Source organism: Sminthopsis crassicaudata, chromosome 4 (genome assembly GCF_048593235.1).
Source record: "Sminthopsis crassicaudata isolate SCR6 chromosome 4, ASM4859323v1, whole genome shotgun sequence".
In the NCBI taxonomy this organism is placed as follows: domain Eukaryota; kingdom Metazoa; phylum Chordata; class Mammalia; order Dasyuromorphia; family Dasyuridae; genus Sminthopsis; species Sminthopsis crassicaudata.
In genome coordinates this window covers 326,709,821-326,729,767 of record NC_133620.1, presented here as the reverse complement: position 1 = coordinate 326,729,767, position 19,947 = coordinate 326,709,821, and the positions used below count along the sequence as shown (strand labels likewise).

General features: G+C 33.5%; 1 protein-coding gene across 4 annotated transcripts in view; it reads left to right on the top strand.

Moving 5' to 3' along the window:
- LOC141538795 (cilia- and flagella-associated protein 337-like) overlaps nucleotides 1-19,947 on the top strand; it is a 125,087-nt gene that overhangs the window by 24,162 nt on the left and 80,978 nt on the right. For 3 of the 4 annotated variants that reach the window (XM_074260610.1, XM_074260609.1, XM_074260611.1), the window contains exons 4-5: nucleotides 16,720-16,975; nucleotides 17,619-17,765. In XM_074260610.1, the coding sequence (XP_074116711.1) occupies nucleotides 16,720-16,975; nucleotides 17,619-17,765 (403 nt within the window). The remainder of the gene's footprint in view (nucleotides 1-16,719; nucleotides 16,976-17,618; nucleotides 17,766-19,947) is intronic. The other variant, XM_074260612.1, reaches the window with a different exon arrangement.

The following is a 19,947-nucleotide window of genomic DNA, read 5'->3' as shown; positions in this document are numbered from 1 at the left end:
TTTCTAAATAAGCTATTCTTGATTGTAATTCTGGCTCTTTTGTCCCTCAGAATATCAAATTCCAAGTCATCTGATCCTTTAAAATGAAAGCTGGTAAATTTTGTGTGATCCTAACTCTGTCTTCATGATATTTAAATTGTTTGTTTCTGGCTGCTTGAAATATTTTCTCCCTGACTTGGGAGATCTGGAATTTGACTGTAATATTTTGGGAGCTTTCATTTAGGTTTTTTTTCAGTGAATTCTTTCCCTTTTTATTTTACCTTCTGGTTCTAGGATATCAACACAGTTTTTCTTGGATAATTTCTCAAAAGATTGTTTTAAACAGTCTCTCTCTCTTTTCTAGGTCATTTTTTTCCCAATGAGATCTTTTTTTTTCCAATTAAATCTTTCTCACTTTCTTCAATTTTTTTTTCCATTTTGTTTTATTGTTTCCTGATGTCCTATGGAGTCATTGGTTTTCACTTGCCCAATTCTAATTTTTAAGATATGATTTTCTTGAGTGACTTTTTGTAACTCCTTTCCTATTTGTCCAGTTGTACTTTTAAAGGAATTATTTTCTTCAGTAACTTTTTATTCTCATTCACCAAGCTGGTGCATCTTCCTTCATAATTGTCTTGTATCATTCTCATTTATTTTCCAATTTTTTTCTACTCCCTATCTTATTTGACTTTTAATAGCCCTTTTGAACTCTAGAAATTCTTTTTGGACTTGAAATTAATTTACATTTCTCTTTAAGGTTTTGGATCTACATCCAGTTTTGACTTTGTTGTCTTCTCAGTTTGTATTTTGATCTTCCCTGTAACCTTAGTAATTTTTTTTTGGTCAGGTTCCCTTTATGATGTTTGTCATTTTTCCAGCCTATTTCTTGACTTTGAACTTTATGTTAAAGTTGGACTCAGATTCTGGGGTAGAGCAAAAATAAATAAATAAAACGGTGCATAGCCTCTAGCCTCAAAAAACTTTACCAAGAAAAAATAATAGAGTCACACATAAGTAAATATGGGACACACAAAAAACACACAATAGAGATATTGGAGGAATTGTAAGAGATCCCCTGAATAATATAACTCTTGAGCTGAACTTTGGTAGGAGTCAGAATAAAAATAAAGAACCTTCCATGTATAGGGTCAGCCTATGCAAAGGTAGATAGATGGAAAATGAAGGCTTTCGGTGGATTCCATTCATCTAGGTCACAGTCCTGTCTTTGTAATGCATATGTATTAATATCAAAATCTAATTGCTTGGTGCCATTTTTAGCTAATTTTTCCTCCATAATATTTTACTTTTCCAAATACATATAAAGATAGTTTTCAGCATTCATTTTTTAAAGAATTTGTGTTCTAAATTTTTCTCTCTCCTCACTGTACTCCCCGCTTCCCCAAGATATCAAGCAATCTGATATGTTAATCATGTACAATCTTTTTGAATATATTTTTATATTTGTCATATTGTGCATGAAAAATTAGACCAAAAAGGAAAAAAGCATGGGAAAGAAAAAAAAGCAAACAAATAAACAGACAAAAAAAGGTGAAACTACTGTATTTTGATTCACATTCAGTTTCCATAGTTCTCTCTGGATGCAGATGGTATTTTCCAACCCAAGTCTACTGGAATTGTCTTCAATCATATTGCTGTGATTCTATCACAATTGATCATCACATAATCTTGCTGTGTACAATGTTCTCCTGGTCCTTCTCATTTCACTCAACATCAGTTTATGCAAGTCTTTCCAGGCTTTTCTGAAATCAGGTTGCTCATCATTTCTTAAGGAATAATATTCCATTACATTCATAAACCATAACTTATTCAGCCATTCCCAAACTGATGGGCATACAATGAATTTCCAATTCCTTGCCACTACCAAGAGTTTTGCATATGTGAGCTCTTTTCCCTCTTTAATAATCGATTTGGGATAAAAACCCAGTAGAGATACTGCTGGATCAAAGAGTATGCACAATTGGTAGCCCTTTGGACAAAGTTCCAAATTGCTATCTAGAATAGCTAGATCAGTTCACAACTTCACCAACAATGTATTAGTGTCTCAGATTTCCCACATCCCCTCCAACATTTATCACCATTTTTTTCCTATCATCTTAGCCAATCTGAGGGGTGTGAAGTAGTACTACAGAATTGTCTTAATTTACATTTCTCTAATCAATAGTGATTTATGGACGGTTTTCATTTGACTACAAAAGACATTAATTCATTGTCTTTAAAAATATCTCTCCCATGTCTTTTGACCATTTATCAATTGAATAATTATTTATTTTCTTATGAATTTCACTCAGTTCTCTATTTTAGAAATGAGTTCTTTATCAAAAGCATTGGCTGTTAAATTTTTCCAAGCTTTCTATTTCCCTTCTTATTTTGGCTATATTGATTTTGTTTGTGAAAAACCTTTTTAATTTAATGTAATCAAGATTATGAATTTTGCATTTCATAATGTTCTCTAGCTTTTTTTGCATAAATTCCTCCCTTTTCCACGGATCTGAAAGGTAGACAATACATTGCCCTCCTAATTCACTTATAGTATCATCCTTTATGTCTAAATTATGAACTTATTTGGACCTTATCTTTATTTTTTATTTTTTTATTATATCTTTTTATTTACAAGATATGTGTATGGGTAATTTTTCAGCATTGGCAATTGCAAAACCTTTTGTTCCAACTTTTTCCCTCCTTCCCCCTACCCTTTTCCCTAGATAGCAGGTTGACCAATTTAGAGTATAAGTTAAATACAATATATGTATACATATCCATACAGTTATTTTGCTGTACAAAAAGAATCGGACTTTGAAATAGTGTACAATTAGCCTGTGAAGGAAATAAAAAATGCAGGCAGACAAAACTAGAGGGATTGGGAATTCTATGTAGTGGTCCAAAGTCATCTCCCAGAGTTTGTTCGCTGCGTGTAGATGGTTCAATTCATTACTGCTCCATTAAAATTGATTTGGTTCATTTCATTGTTGAAGAGGATCACATCCATCAGAATTGATCATCATATAGTATTGTTGTTGAAGTACACAATGATCCTACACATTTCACTCAGCATCAGTTCATGTAAGTCTCTCCAGGCCTTTCTGAAATCATCCTGCTGGTCATTTCTTACAAAACAATAATATTCCATAACATTCATATACCACAATTTATTCAGCCAATTCTCCAAATGATAGGCATCCATTCAGTTTCCAATTTCTGGACACTACAAAGAGGGCTGCCACAAACATTCTTGCACATACAGATCCCTTTCCCTTCTTTAAAATCTCTTTGGGATATAAGCTCAGTAGTAGCACTGCTAGATGAAAAGGTAAGCACAGTTTGATAACTCTTTGAGCATAGTTCCAAATCATTCTCCAGAATGGCTGGATGTATTCACAATTGCACCAACAATGTATCAGTGTCCCAGTTTTCCCACATCCCCTCCAATATTCTGCATTATCTTTCCCTGTCAACTCTAACCAATCTGACAGGTGTGTAGTGGTACCTCAGAGTTGTCTTAATTTGCATTTTTTCTGATTAATAATAACTTGGAGCATCTTTTCATATAGCTAGAAATAGTTTCAATTTCATCTGAGAATTGTCTGTTCATATCCTTTGACCATTTATCAATTGGAGAATGGCTTGATTTCTTATAAATTAGAGTCAATTCTCTATATATTTTGGAAATGAGGCCTTTATCAGAACCTTTGACTGTAAAAATGTTTTCCCAGTTTATTGCTTTCCTTCTAATCTTGTCTGCATTAGGACAAACCTTTTTGGAAGATCTTCCAGATTATCTTCCGCTGGTAAATTGTTGTACTTCCAATCTTCATGAATTTTACCAGTAAAGTGCTATTTTTGAAGCTGATTTTAAAAATTGGTAATGAGGACATGAAAGGAGCTTAAAAAGTCGTGTGTGCCTTCTCTGCCATCTTGGCTCCGCCGGGACCTTATCTTTATATAGAGTGTGAGATGTTTATCAATGCCTACTTTTGCCATACTAGTTTCCTGTTTTCTGGAAGTTTTTGTCAAAAACTGAGTTCTCATTTCAGAAGTAGGAGTCCTTGAATTTATCAAACACTAGATTCCTATAGTATTTGACTACATTGTGTCTTGTGCACCTAACCCATTCCACTGATCTACTATTCTACTTCTTATTCAGTACCACATGATTTTTATGACTGCTATGGTTTTTTTTAATTATAACTTTTTATTGACAGAACATATGCCTAGGTAATTTTTTTTACATTATCCCTTGTACTCACTTCTGTTACAACTTTTCCCTTCCCTCCCTCCACCCCCTCCCCTAGATGGCAAGCAGTCTTATACATGTTAAATATGTTATACTAGATCCTAGATACAATGTATGTGTGCAGAACCAAACAGTTCTCTTGTTGCACAGGGAGATTTGGATTCAGAAGGTAAAAATAACCTGGGAAGAAAAACAAAAATGCAAACAGTTTACATTCGTTTCCCAGTGTTCCTTTTCTGGGTATAGCTGATTCTGTCCATCACTGATCAATTGGAACTGAATTAGATCTTCTCTTTGTCGAAGATATATGATTACTACTTTAAAATAGTGTTAGGTCTGGTATGGCTAGGTCACTTCCCTTTGCATTTTTTTCATTAATTTCCTTAATATTCTTGACCCTTTATCCATCTAGATAAATGTTGTTATTATTTTTTCTAACCCTATGAAGTGATTTTTTTTGGTACTTTCATAAGTATGACTGAACTAGTAGACCAACTTAGGTGGAATTGTCATTTTTATTATATTAGCTCACCTATCCATGCAGAATTGATATTTTTCCAATTGTTTAGATATAACTTCATTGTATGAAAAGTGTTTTGCAATTGTATTTGTACAGTTCCTGACTTTGTCTTAGCAGGTAGACTCACAGATATTTTATATTGTCTACAATTATTTTTAATGAGATTTCCCTATTTCTTGCAGCTAAGCTTTGATGGTAACATACAGAAATGTTGATAATGTATGTGCATTTATTTTATATTCTGCAACTTTGCTAGAGTTGTAGTAGTTTTTTAGTTGATTGTCTAAAAATACCATCATATATCTGCAAAAATAATAATTTTGTTTGTTTGTTGCCTACTCTAATTTGTTCATTTTTTTCTTTTTTTTTAACTATTTTAAAAAGCCTTCATCACCCTGCATATGGAACAATAAGCAAATAAATTTAACTACAGATTATTAGTGTATAATTAATCTAGTAAGTCATTTTCAGCTAAATGTGACTCCTAATTGGAGTTATATTATAAAGGCTTTAAATTCCACATTCTATTTATTATTACTAAAGCAATGAGGTGTCAATAAAGCTTCTTTAGAAAATTTCTGACAAAGTTATACCTGTGCTTTATGAATATAAATTGGATAGCTGTTTAAAGGATGGATGTAAATTTGGAGACTGTCTAGATACAAGGTGAATGGTGCCTGGATTTTTGTGGTTATGTTGTGAGTAAAGAGAAGGGAATGCATGTAAGAGACACTGAAGAGGCAAACAGACAAGAATTTTCAGTTGATCAGATATAGGGGATCACTGAGAATAAAGGGTTAAAAATGTTTCCTTGGTTTTAAAAGTAAATTAACTTTAAAAATAAAAGGGAATATTAGAATGAAGACTAAGTGGTTGAGAAGAGATAATAAGTTCTACTTTATAGAGTGGGGGAATGATGAAAAGGGAAAACTGCCATAGAAGAAGTGATGAGATGGTGTCCATGGTACAAGTGGAGTACTGGGTATTAGTAAGGAAAACTATCTTCTCTGAGATTGAGACAAAAGAGGAGTGAATAAAATATGATGCTAAAGTAATTTAAGGGTGGAACCAATAGCTAAAGGGAGATCAAATGGATAACCTTAGGAGGAGTTGTTTATTTGAGGAAGCGTTATTGTTTTTTTTCTTCTTTATAGAGTATTGGTATGATCCTCTGCTGAGAAGGTATATGGAAGTAGGGTATAGGTGACTTGAAAAGAGAGAGTTTGGAACAGCCACTGTGTAGAATACATTAGAATTGGTCAGGAAGTGGTAAAATTACTGTCTTTTGAATGCCCAGGGAAGATTGGATAAAAGGGTTGTTGAAAGACTTAAATGAGATACTTAATAAAGATTAAAGGGCTATGAGAATGTCAGTTATTACTAAAGAACCTCAGATATTTTTGTTGTTTTTTCTATTTACCTGCCCCAACAAGTGTTTCAATTCTGGACTATTGCTAGCTTATCTCTCTGCTTCTCTACAAAGATCAAGTACATCTGCAGGGAGGGAACAAAGAAAAATTTTCTCTGTCTTCTGAGTACTTAATTACAAACTGGCTTTAGTTCCTTTCCACTTGACCCTAACCACCCACAGACAACAATTTTGTCCACAGTTGTAGATTTTTTTCTTCAAGCATAATGGAACTGTAAATCTGGGAACCTATTCCTATCTTTAGGAGAGTCTTATTTTAAGTATTTGACCATACACTGAAAGTCATCACTGTTACCTGAACTCAGAATCTTTAGTACCATTTGAAAATTGGAAGCCTTCTTTCATATGAGTGTTTGAATTCATCTTTGCTACCTTGTACCTCAGTCATAATGAGGATATGACTACTAGCGCTGTCTTTATTTTCATTCTAGTATGAAATTTCAGTCCAAATTCTTCCTAAATCCTTTTTGATTCTGTTATGGAAAAACGTAAATGATTAAAGAGAAAAAAATGTATGCAAGAGACACTATGAAGGCAGAATAGACAAAAATTGTCGACACCAGCAGAAAGGAATCCAATAGTCATTTATATGGCATGTCAATTTTATGGCATGTCAAACAGTAAACATTACTATTACAAAGAGAGATAAAGCTTGTTGGTTGAATGAATGGCCAGAAATCAAAATTTGAGCCTAAAATCTGAATTTATACAACTCAGTAATGAGTACATATAGCTTAAAAATCAAAAAAAATCAGAAGAAAAGGAAAAGAGCTAAGAGAATAATAAAAAGAAAAAAACTATCACAACTTGGATTTTATATAAAAATCAGCAGCAATGTTAAAAACATAGTAAATCAACTCTTTGTGACCCCATTTGGGGTTTTCTTGGCAAAGATTGGAATAGTTTGTCATTCTCTTCTCCAGCTCAGTTTTCAGATAAGGAAATGAGGCAGGTAAGATTAAAAGACTTGCCCAGAGTCACACAGGTAGTAGGTGTGTGAGGTCAGAATTGAACTCATGAAAATAAGTTTTCCTGACTCCAAGACCAGCATTCTATCCACTGTGCCATTGGTGCTCTGGTAAGGCTCCTTCTTTTTTCTTTTTACTTCAAAATAGTTTTGGGAGGCTATTTTAATTTCTTTTTGATTATGAACTTGATAAGCAGAAAAATGAACATTTTTATAATACAAAAATGAACAGAAAGGGGAAATTGTATATTACATTGAGATTGACATTGTGGCTATTATATACAGCTTTTAATATTCAAAATAAATATTAATTGTTTACACAATAGTTCTAATAATATTGTTTCCTGATGTTTTGTTTTCTACTGTTCACTTTTAAGTGGTTCATTGGTAATTTATCCCTTCTTTATTTTTTGATATTATTATAACTATGCTCCAACTATCACAATAATTCTCCCCCACCTCAAAATAATGAAAGCTCTCCCTTACAACAAATAAATGCAAATAAAAACAAATCACACACTGTACCTTTCTGAAACCACCTAACTTAAAATGAATTCAATTTTTCCTGTAAGTTTTTTTGTGACTTTTTTTTCTTGTTTTAGTGGCAATTCTTGAGTTTATGATATATGGTAAAATGCTTGATTTTTTTCTGACATTGTATACATATTCTTTTTCATTTGATCAACTTTTCTATTTTTAAACCAGTGCCAAATAGTTTCAGTGATTCTTTCATCTAATTTGAGATCTTGTATTTTTGAACCCTTTTCTTCCCCCCCCCCTCTTTTTTTCCTTGAGATTATTCACCTTTTATTCCTCCAGATGAGTTTGGTTAGTATTGTTTAGTTGAATAAATTACCCTTTCATAGTCTGATTGGTATGTCATTGAGCCTATCAAATAATATAGATAGTATTGTAGTTTTATGATATTGGCACATTCCAGTCATAAGCAATTGATATATCTATTTACAACTGTATTTTTTTCCAACAAAAAATATTCTATAACCATAGTTTTACAATTCCACTGTAGATCATTTCAGATATTCCTAAAATACTCTAGATATTTTATATTCACTTTGGAAGAAAATTTTCCTACTTCTTTCCTACCTGCATTGTTTTGGTAAGATACAAAGAAACTGATAGCTTATGTGTGTTTATTATATATATATATATATATATATATATATATATATATATATATATATATATATATCCTCATGTTTTACTCAACTTTTTAATTTGATTCCTAGAGAGTCATTAAATAATACATAACATTTATTTTCAAAACATGATCATTTTATTTCCTCTTGACTTATGATTATTCTTTCAATTTCTCATCATGTTGCTACAGTCAGCATTTCTGGAATTATATCAAATATAGTAATGACAACGGGTATCTTTACTTTTCCCTTGATATCATTTGAAAACCAATGATATGCTAGAAAATGTTAAAAATCCGTTCTTTGAAACAATAAACAAGCAAGTACATAACATGCCTTAGTGAAGTTTAATCTTCATTCTTAATTTTTTCCCTCATCACTTTCTTAACTATAGGCAATCAAGCATAGCCTCTGCCTATTCCCAAGATAGAAATGCTTATTTTGAAAGTCTAACAATCAGCTCTATATTTGTTCACATATAGACAAAACAGTTTGTGAAAATTTCCTCAAAGAAAATGATTAATATGAGATAATATGTCAAAAGTTTTGTTCATTTTTTCTTCATTTCTTATGAATTATCTTCCTTGGAAATATCCCAAAAGTTATGGAATATTGCCATATCGTAATTTTCTTTGATTAAATTATAATTGTTTATATGTTTTATTCTTAGATGTATCAATTATTTAGCATTAAATTATTCTACATTTACATTTTGAATTCTTTGTTTCTTTGAGTGCCCTTGACCAATTATAATTTTTATTGCTATAACTAGAAAAGGATAAATTTTGGTTTTGTATTCTTCTGAATTTGTTTAAGGTTTTTAGATGTAGTACATGGTAGATTTTTATAGAGGTATCATCATGTTTTAGATGACAGATAGATAATATAGATATATACACAAGTCTATTCCTTTTATTCTCAATGAGTAGTCACAAGAAAGCCTTTGTATCTAATTCTTCTAAAATTTCCTTTCAGGTATTTAATTTCTTCTTTATCTTTTTGTTAAATTTGAAAGACGCACACAGAGGTCCACAATTATTGAAGTTTTGTTGTCTTCTTTCTTTTTTATAATTCTTTTAACTTTTTTAAAAGTACTTAGATGCTACAACATTCAGTGAATGTTTCATATGTATATATTATATATTCATATACATATTTATATACAGATAAAGCACTATTACTTCATTGTATCAATTCTTTTGAATATAATTTCCCAGTTTATCCCTTTTATCTATATCTATTTTAATAGATTGAAATTATGATTCCTTGTGTGAGATCATGATTGCCACCCTCTGCTACTTTAAAGTCATATGAGACACAGAAAATTCTTCCCTGGTGTCTCATTTTAAATCTGTGAGTCTATGTACTTCAAATATTTTTCCTATAAACAATATAATTTTGAATTGTTTTCTAATCCATTCTGCTTCCCTCTATTTTATGAGTGAGTTCAGGCTATTTATGTTCACAATTGTGATTGTCAATTTCATACTTTTGTTCACAATATGAATCTATAACTAAAATAAATGGCATCTCCTCTCTTTACTCAGACCTCAGTCTCTGACTCTTCTTTCTTTATCTTTTAATCCCTCTTTTATAATCCATTCTTCAAATACTTGCTTATCTTATTTCTATTCCCCATGACTCTGATCTTAAAAATCACCTCTTCCTTCTCCCTATATATGTCTATTTCCCTATTATTGTTAATGGATTGTAAGGTGTGTTCAAGAAAGGCTATCATTTTTGTTTCGAGTGCTACCAACCCTTTTTCAAGGCTGCATTCCATCTTTGGGATTTACCTGATTTACCCAATTCTCATTGGGACTCCAAAAGGCTGCAGGCACAGTAAGCATAGTAAGCTATTTTGACAGAGGAACTAACAGGTTAAGGGTAACCGAGAGATCTCAAACCCTTTGGTGAGTCAGAGGAGTATCTATCCCAAGTATGTGAAGACTTCCTCCAGCAGGACAGACAGATGGGAACAATTCTTCCAATAGCCATAGAGGCCGTTAAAATTCTACTAAAGGAGGCATTGTCGAGCATTTAGAATTTGGTTAGATATTAAAGATACCAAGGTCATCCACTGCATCATTTATTTTTGCAAGGCAATTGAGATTAAATGACTTTCCAGGATCACACAGCTAGGAAGTGTTCAGTGTCTGGGACCAGGCCTCACTCCAGGGTCACTGCTCTATCCTTCCACTGAAACCTAAGCCATCACTAGATATCTCAATTTTGTCTTGTCACTGGACTTTGAGGACTCTGGAAGAAAAAATAATGACAATTATTTTAAGCAACTCTGCCTCACTTAAATCCAATTTATGTATGAATCAAAAGACAACATGCATTTCATTTTGCCATTTTTACTTATCTCAAAGTTTTGTGGCAATAGGCAAGTAATGAAACATCATGTATAGGTAAACTGGGAGCCATAGTCAAAACCCTGCACATAGGCAACACAGGCCATAGAGTCATATTTCACTGGAAACAGCTGTGAGATTTAGTAGCCCCATGGGTGTCACAGCAGCCTTTTTAATGGACCACACTGTTTACCTCCTGGTATGAGAAAGGGATCTGAGATGATGCCTTAAATATCGTCTGCTTACTCTGGTCTGCTTACTGCAGCAGGAAAGCATCTCATTCTGTGGTCAAAACGCACAGACAAAAAAAATTAAAAAAAAAACTTTTTGCAATGATAATTTGATTCAGTACATGGAGTGTACACAGACTTATGGACAACACTAAACTTATGGACAATAATAAATCTGAAAAACAAACAGCTCCTGTTGCAAGAGAACTCAGCAAGTATCATTTCCAAATAGCAGCCCTGAGTGAAACAAGGCTGGCAAATAAAATCCAGCTTATTGAAATTTCTGGAGTGGTCACAATGAAAAGACATAGGTTTTGCTATCAAAACAATCTAGTCAACAAGCTTCTATGTCTACTAAAAACAGCAAATGATAGGCTCATGACAATATGATTGCTGTTCTCAGAAAAGCATCATGCCCCCATTATCATTGCATGTGTTCCCACTATAATAAACTCTGGTGAAGTCAAATAAAAATTTTATAAAAACTTGGAGACCCTAATCACCAATGTGCCTAAAGAAAACAAGCTTGTAATTCTGGGTGACTTTGTTGCAAGAATAGTCAGACTACTAGCTATGACAGGGAGTCCTTGGGAGGAATGGAGTTGGAAACAGCAAGAATAATGGTCATTTTTTTTTTCTGAAAATTTGTGCATCTCATGGCTTTCTCATCACCAATACTGTCTTCCATATACCTCAATGCAATAAAACTTCATGGATACATCATGTCAGCAAAAATTGGCATTTAATAGACTACATCACAGAAAGGAGAAGAGATAAGTGAGAATAACAAAGGTAATGTGTGGCACAGTGCTGGATTGATGATAACCTTATCCTCTCCAAGCTTAACATTCTCATTCAGTAAAAGCAGTTGCTACAATATAGATGACTAAGATACAACTTAATTTCAATAGATTAGAGTGCTTCTTTGAGCAGGAAGAATTTGTTGCTAACTTGAAGGGAAAGCTGAGCCAACACACAGTTGACAACAGTGAAACAGAAAAGGAATGGATAGCTTTCTGAGATTTAGTGTATACTATTGCATTTTTTGCTCATCTGGGCCAGAATACTCACAAACATCAAGACTAGTTTGACAATGATGATAGGGAAATTCAGAACCTGCTAAATAAAAAACAGGAATTCCATAGGATTTACCAGCAGGATAGCTCATCTGTCTCTAAGAAGGCAACACTTAGCTCAATCAAAAGTAAAGTGTAAGTGAAGCTTAGACTGTTACACGATTATTGACTTGTTAGGATTACTAGGTGAGAACTCAGGTTGACTTGACAGTTCTCTGGCTCAGACTTGTAAAGGGAGTTTACACCTTAGGAATCCTAGAAGGAGCAAGCTCATTGGTTGAAGTGGTTCTTCCCAGAAGCCCTTGCATTATCCCACGTCCATTCTCTGGGAGGATAAAAGAGGCAACATTGGGCCTGGACAAGCAGTCTACCTGGGGAAGGATAAGAGCTGGAGGAGATTCAGAGCCAGGATTCAAGGAGAAGTCTCTGCGTTACATCAGGCCTGACGGGGCTCTCTGCAGGAAGGGAAGTCACTTCTCTGGACAAGAGTTAACAGCAACTGCCTGGAGACAACGGTTCACTACAGGAAGAAGAATCTGTCCAAGAGATTTGAATTGACACAGCAGATCTCTTCCCAGAGAGCGATCGGCAGCTTCTGGAGACAACAGCTCGCTACATTGACTCAGTAAGAAGGCAAATGAAATTCAGTGTTATAATGATAGTAACAATCCAAAGCATTTTTATGATGCCCAGAAGGCTATTTATGGATCAAAGACCTCTATCTAGTTCATGCAAATATTCTGTGCTGATGGAACAACATTGAGTAGGGAAAATGAAGGAGAGCTGAACATTTCTATAGTGTTCTCAACAGACCTTTATCAATCAATGTTGGAGCCACTGACCATATTCTTCAGATTGAAGTAAATTCCTCTCTAGCTCAAATTCCAGCGGAAGAAGAAGATTTGATTACCATTAGGCTACTTCTATGTGACAAAGAGCCACATTCCAACTGAGAGTTACAAGACAGGGAGTCAATTGCTCAATAAAAAGCTGGCTGAAATTTTCTGGGTTATATTGCAAAATAAGATGATCCTTCAAGAGTTTAAGGATACCTCCATTGTCCATCCCTATAAAGGTAAAGGAAATAAATTGTCCTGTGACAATCATAGAGGGGTCACTCTCTTAATCACTGCTGACAAGATTTTTGCCATAGTCATCCTTAATAGAATGATCCTTCACCTGGAAGATGGTCATGTATCTGAGAGCTTGTGTGGCTTCGAAAAGGGCTGAAGAATGATCTATATGGTGTTTTCTGCTCAAAAATTCCAGAAGAAATGCAAGGAGCAGAACACAGGTCTGTATACAATGTTGTTGATCTGAGCAAGGCCTTTAATAACTGTCATTTGTGAGGGTTTGTGGAAAATTGTGTAAAAATTGGCTGCCTACAGAATTCATTAGTATTGCCAATCAATGTCATTATACCATGCTTGTCTGGATTCTGAATACTAGATAATACCCTGGTACTTTCCCACTCACTAACTGAGTAGTGCAAAGCTCTGTACTTGCTCCCATGTTTTCTAGCATGATTTTTTTTTTCAACAATGTCATTCTTCAACAAGGACAAGAACAGTATTAAGGTCTGCTACCATACTGATGGTAAATTATTTAATTTGAAAAGTCTACAAGGCAAGACTAAAATGGAGGGAGATTTGGTGCATGATTTTTTTTTTTGTTCACAGATGATTATACACTCAATGTAGCCTCTAAAGATGAAGTACAACAAAGTATGAATCTTGTGCTAATTTGTACCTAATGATTAACAAGAAAACACAACTTCTCCATTAACTGACATCACATCATTTATAAGCAGAATGGAGAAATTTTGAACATTGTGGATAGACTCACTTAAGTTACCAGGGTATTTTTCAGAGATTTACATATAAATGGTGAGGTCGATGCATGTTTTACCAGAGCTAGCTCAGTGTTTGGGAGGCTCTGAAAGATGTTGTTTGCTTGTATTTTGTTTTCTTATCATTTTCTTTCCTTTTTGATCTGATTTTTCTTGTGAAACATCATATAAATATGTTTATACATATTGGATTTAACATGCATAACATATATTTGATTGCTTGCCATCTAGGGGAGGAGGTGGCGGAAAGGAGGGGGAAATCTGAAACACAAGGCTAAGCAAGGGTCAGTGTTAAAAAATTAACTGTACATATGTTAGAGACATCTCCACTCCAAATATCTATGTGAATTATTTGTAGTAAAGCTTTCTGAGCTCATATTGGTCTGATCAGCAATGGTAAGAAACACTGTACTTTGACTTCAGTAGAGTGATGTCATTTTGCTCCTCTTCAAGAAACCAACTAATCATTATTGGTAATGTATTTCTACACCAAACTCTGAGTTTAATGTTCCTTGGTCAGTTCAGATAAGAGTACATTAATGAAATTTACACTTCTCCCATTCCTTAATATATGTATTTTCCTCTTCTTTAACATTACAATTATATAAATACTATATTCCCATAAAATACAACTATGTAAAGTTCTCTACACCCAAATTTTTAATTGTTTTAACTTCCTTTAAAATCTTCGAAAGCAGTTGGATTTTGAAAGACATTTGAATTATCTCCATATTTGCACTTCATTTTAAATCCCTATCTAAGTTTCTATTAACTCCTCTGTATTTTAAAGTGTTTTCATCAGGAATACTTAAAAATTCTCTATTATAATAATAGTTCATTTTTCCCATACATGACTAGACTCAGTTTTAGAGGAATAATTTTATTTTCATTGTATCTTTTGCCTTTTGGGATATTGTATTCCCTAGATTTTTTCTTTTTAATACTTGTAGCATAATTTTATATGGATCCCAACTGTGAATCTTTTGTACTTGAAGTCTTTCTGGATGTGCTTGCAGTATCTTTTAATTTGGAAATTCTGACTTTTAATGACAATATTCCTGCATGTGTTCAAAATTATGGTTTATTTCAGGAGGTGATCAGTGCATTCTTTCTATTTAGACATTACATCCTAGTTTTAATTAGTTTTAATAGCTCTAAAAACTTTTGCTTTATGTTTTTATGACTAGATTATAGGCAGATAGATAGATAGATAGATAGATAGATAGATAGATAGATAGATATAGATACCTATAGAATAGGTTTTGAGATTGATCATGATTTTCAGGGAGTTCGATAATTCTTGAATTATTTCTCCAAAACCTATTTCCTAGGTGACTTCTTTTGGATTGTTTTATTTTTAATAACAAATATCTAACGCTTTTCTTCTTTAAAAACCTTTTGACTTTGTAATATCTTGGCATATTGAATACTGATTATATTTTTCACAGATTATATCTCTTCTTAAAGTTTTTTTTAAATTTTCTTTTCTAAGCTATTTCTTTTCCTTCTATTTTTTTTTTTGCCTCTTTTTTAAGTCCTAATTTTGGTTCTTTTTTATCTCTTGCTTCACAACTTCAATCCATTTTTGTGTTCCTTGCCACTTATTCATTCTTTCTCTTAGGTTCTGTTTATAATTTATTGAATTATAATTAGGTCTCAATATGAGTAATAAATCCTCTCAAGTGGTTACATTTTTCAGATTCACACTGCACATTTCCATTGGACTGGAAACAATGACCATTTTTTACATAATTAAAATTTCAAACTGTGAATTTGAATACATGCAGACAATTCAAGGGATTCATTATTTGTATTAATTAAGACTTAGCTGCACTCTATCTGGGCTTATCTTTTTATCTTTTTTAACCCATAATATTTCTTTGTTTTTATAATCTACATTCTATTTATATTCTACATTCTACATATTTTCTATTATTTTTTAGCTCCTACAAGCTGCAAGTCCATTTATCAGGGCTTGTGCTCTCTTCCCTAGTATGTCCTTCTCTCAGCTTCAATCAACTTTTGACTTTCTTATGCAGTTCCTGGACTTGATAGATTTACTTTGTCTCCATTTGTTAGTTTCCATTATCCTTGTTCTATCTATTGTCCTTTTCAAGATATGCCCTAAGATATGTATAGGAAAACTGGGATCCTCAGACATCTTTCACATGTCCATCTTAACCAAAAATGTGGAGATGAATTGTGTTGTCAACAGAGTATACACACACACAGACATACATACACACATGCGCACGATGGTGTTGTGTGACAAAGGTAAGCAGTACTTACTCTTAGTTATCTTAGTTCCACCTCCAATATTTGTGGGTTTGGTTATGTAGTATAAAGAGAGACATTGAATGAGAGGTCTCCCGGGCCTTAGCCCACTGATATTTTCTCTAGTCTGGGTAGAAGTCAGGGAACAGAAGATTATGTAGCTCCTCTGTGGAATCTCTGAGTTGAATGATATATAGTTCAAAAAACAGAAGAGAAAATATATAGTATCTTTAACTGATTCTTCAATCCTTTCCCTAAGATTTGCAACATTTTCATTGCATTAGCCCAAGGCAACACACAGTCTGGGTTTCCACTCAGCTCTGTGGAATTCTTCTACACTTTTCAGAGTTGGTTTGTTTGTTTTTTAACTTCTTCCTTTCTAACTCGAGAGGAAACATGGCATGGAAGCAAAATACTAGAAGCACAGTCAGGAAATGTGGGTTCTAAATTTTGCCTAGATACTAACTTTGTAACTCTTGGTAGTTAAATAAATCTTTCAATCTATTCCCTCATCCATAAAAAGGGGATGATAATGCCTGTAATACTTATCTCTTATAATATTTTGGTGAGGATCAAACTAGATAATGTATGTAAAGTGTTATATTAGTATCAGTTATTATTATTATTAGCCCTCAACAGAGTGAAGGAAACAGTCTGGAAGATAAGCTGCACCTAAGTCATCTGAAACGGTTGGAGCAGCTCTTTACAGCTCCAAATAGGGAAGGCACAGAAGAAGTTGAGTGGGATCCTGATTGCAGTTTACTCTCCAAAAAGGAGACATCATATCCCTCAGGAAGTTTGACTCTCCAGGATTTCAAGAATGCTCTGACTGAGCTGCTAGGTTCAGAATACTGGAATGGACAAACAGAGCTACTTTTCAACAAGGTATCCTTTTTTCAGACTTTAAAGTTATCACTACTGACTGACACCTAGGAATTAAGCATTTGTTCAGAACAGGGGAAGGGGGAAAATATTTCTTCATTTTGTAATTTTCTGGGTGGAGAAATAGAGTAGTAGGTCCTGGAAATTGTATATAGTGGTCCAGTTTACACTAAGAATATCATTTGCTCTACATACAAATTTCCATTTTCTTCTCCCACTCTTTTTATCTTCTTTTCTCCCATCACTGTTCCTCCCATTTAGTGTGCATCTATCTGGAAACTGGATTTGGGCCTCTACCTAAGTAGCCAAAGGTTTTAACTCCCATGACTGTCAACTGGGTTATCAATAAAGTTTCTGTCCAGAAGGGGTTTGTGGATGACAGAGAATGCAATGGTCTATCTTCCTAACTCCTGCCCTTAATGGATTTAACATGCCTCAAATCTATGAAATATCTCAGCTATGGAAATAAAATATCCTTCTCTATGGGGCCCTGGGTCTTAAGAACTCCCAAGAACCCCCCCTTTGGGGGGGAGGGACATTTTATAATATCATCCATATATATATAAGTGAGGGAAAAAAATGACTATAGATGTTTTTATTGTTCATAGACATATGTGTGATGTTGTTGTTTTTTTAATTTTTGAAGATTCACACAGCCCGTGACAATATTGTCGACTGGAGTGAGTTCTGTACACATTTGCTACTTCAATACAGTAACAGAGATCATTCAGAAAGATCCAAGGACATTTTCTTTCAGGGCAAGCCCTTGATCCGGCAATGTTCACAGAACCGGGTGAGCATGAACCTACATTAACAAGTCAAAGTTAAGCTAGCTCCCCAAGGCCTACCAGTAGAAGCCAGGTCAGGTAGGATTAAAAATGGGAGAGAATTAAGCCTACTGCCATTACTCCAGAAAAAACTGGGGTGATCAGGGAGTAAAAAAGAGTTTCCATCCCTTCTTCTGGTTTCCTCCAGGCTGTTTGGAAGTAGTTTTAATTAACTAGAACATTTGTGTAATAGGCTATTCTAGTTAAATAAAATCTTTCTTAACCAGCCTTTGTAGGATATAGGGCTTTGGAAAGTCTACACAGGGCAAGTAATTGGTAACGTCTCAATACAATTTGGAAGACATCCTACAAAAAGGCAGGTTTAAATGAAAATATTAGTTAAGCAGAATAAACCTAGAAGATTCTTCTTAAAGATTAGGCTACCAGAAAGGATCCAAGACTAAGAGCTGAAAGACCTGGTTGGCATATGTCTTTACTTGAACAAGTCATTTAACTTCCGTAGGCCCAAGTTTTTTCATCTTTTGAAGGATTAGATAAGATAGATAACCTTTGAAATAATAATAAGTAACATTTATATAATGCCTACTCTATGCCAGCTCTTTTCAAACTTTATTTCATGTGATCCTCACAACAACCCTATAAAGTGGATGTTAGTATTATCCTTATATGAAGCAAAATAGATTAAGCAATTTGGCTGGAGTCACACATCTAATTAAGGTTTTAAGGATATATTTTACCTCAAGTCATATATACATATATAGTTAAATAACAAAAAGATTCAGAAATCCTTGAGAAGACAAAAATAAAACAAAATATTAAAGCAATTGAAAAGCATTCAACATAGTCAATGATAAAATTGCATGGTATATCTCTTGGGAGAATAAACCTACACTGACACTGTCTTAAATATCTTTTCCTTTAAATAGAGGATCTTAACTGAGGTCCATGAACTTTAAAAAAAAAAAAGTTTCAATAATTACATTTAAATATACTTGGTTTTCCTTCTTTTTTTCTTTAATTCTATGTGATATTCACTTTAAAACATTATTCTCATAAGGGGTCTAGGTTTTACCTTTTCCTAGGGCAAATAATTGGCTATGTCAATCCTAAGATAATGTACTAAAGGGATCTATGACAGAAAAAAGGTTAGAACTCTTGCTTACATATTAGAAAAGTAGAGAGCCTCAGAAATTATTGAAAATTTTGAAGTTCTATAGGTTAAGAATGTGGTATAGTGGGGACTTGCTATCTCTAGAAGTACAGGCCCCAAGTTCACATCTCACTTCTGGTACTTACTATCTTCATGACTTTATGTAAGTTATGTAAGAGCTTCTTCTCTTCAGTTCTATCTTTCCTCTATAAATGAGATTAGATTGGCTTTTAAGGGCACTAGTGAAACTAGAACCACAATCCCATAATACTACCTTCCATAACCTTTAGTCTCCCCACAAGAAACATTTTTACACTTCTTTGTAGGATTCCATATAAACATTTGGTTAAACTAGAGAATTAGATTTGAAGTGAGCCATCTGGGGAGTCAAAAAGATGATATAATAAAAATGTCAGAATAAATAATAATAAATTGATATGGATAAACTGGATAATCTCAGAAGAAAGGCATTAACATTAAGAACAGTCTAGCCATGTGAGCTATATTGCAAAGACATAAACATCAGAAGAATCTGGTGCTGGCTAAAAAATAGAACGGTGGACTAGTGGAATAGATTGGGTACACAAAACAAGAAAATGATCATAGCAATCCAGTGTTTGATAAATGCAAAGATCCCAGCTCTTGAGACAAGTCAACTTTTGACAAAAACTACTGGGAAAACAAGAAAGCAATGTAGAAGAATCTAGGTGTAGAGCAACATCTCACACTGTATACCAAAATAAGATCAAAATGTTATTTGTTTTAGTCAAAAGAGTAATACTATAAGTAAATTAGGAAAGTTTGGAATAGTTTACCTGTCAGATCTATGGATAAGGAAAGAATTTATGAACAAATAAGAGATAAGGATTATTGTGAGATATAAAATATATAATTTTCATTATATTATATTGAAAAGATTTGCACAAACAATGTAGCAAACTCAAGAAGTAAGGCAGAAAATGTAGGGAAATCTTTTATAGCAATTTTCTCTGATAAAGGCCTCGTTTTTGAAATAGAGAACTGAGTCAAATTTATAT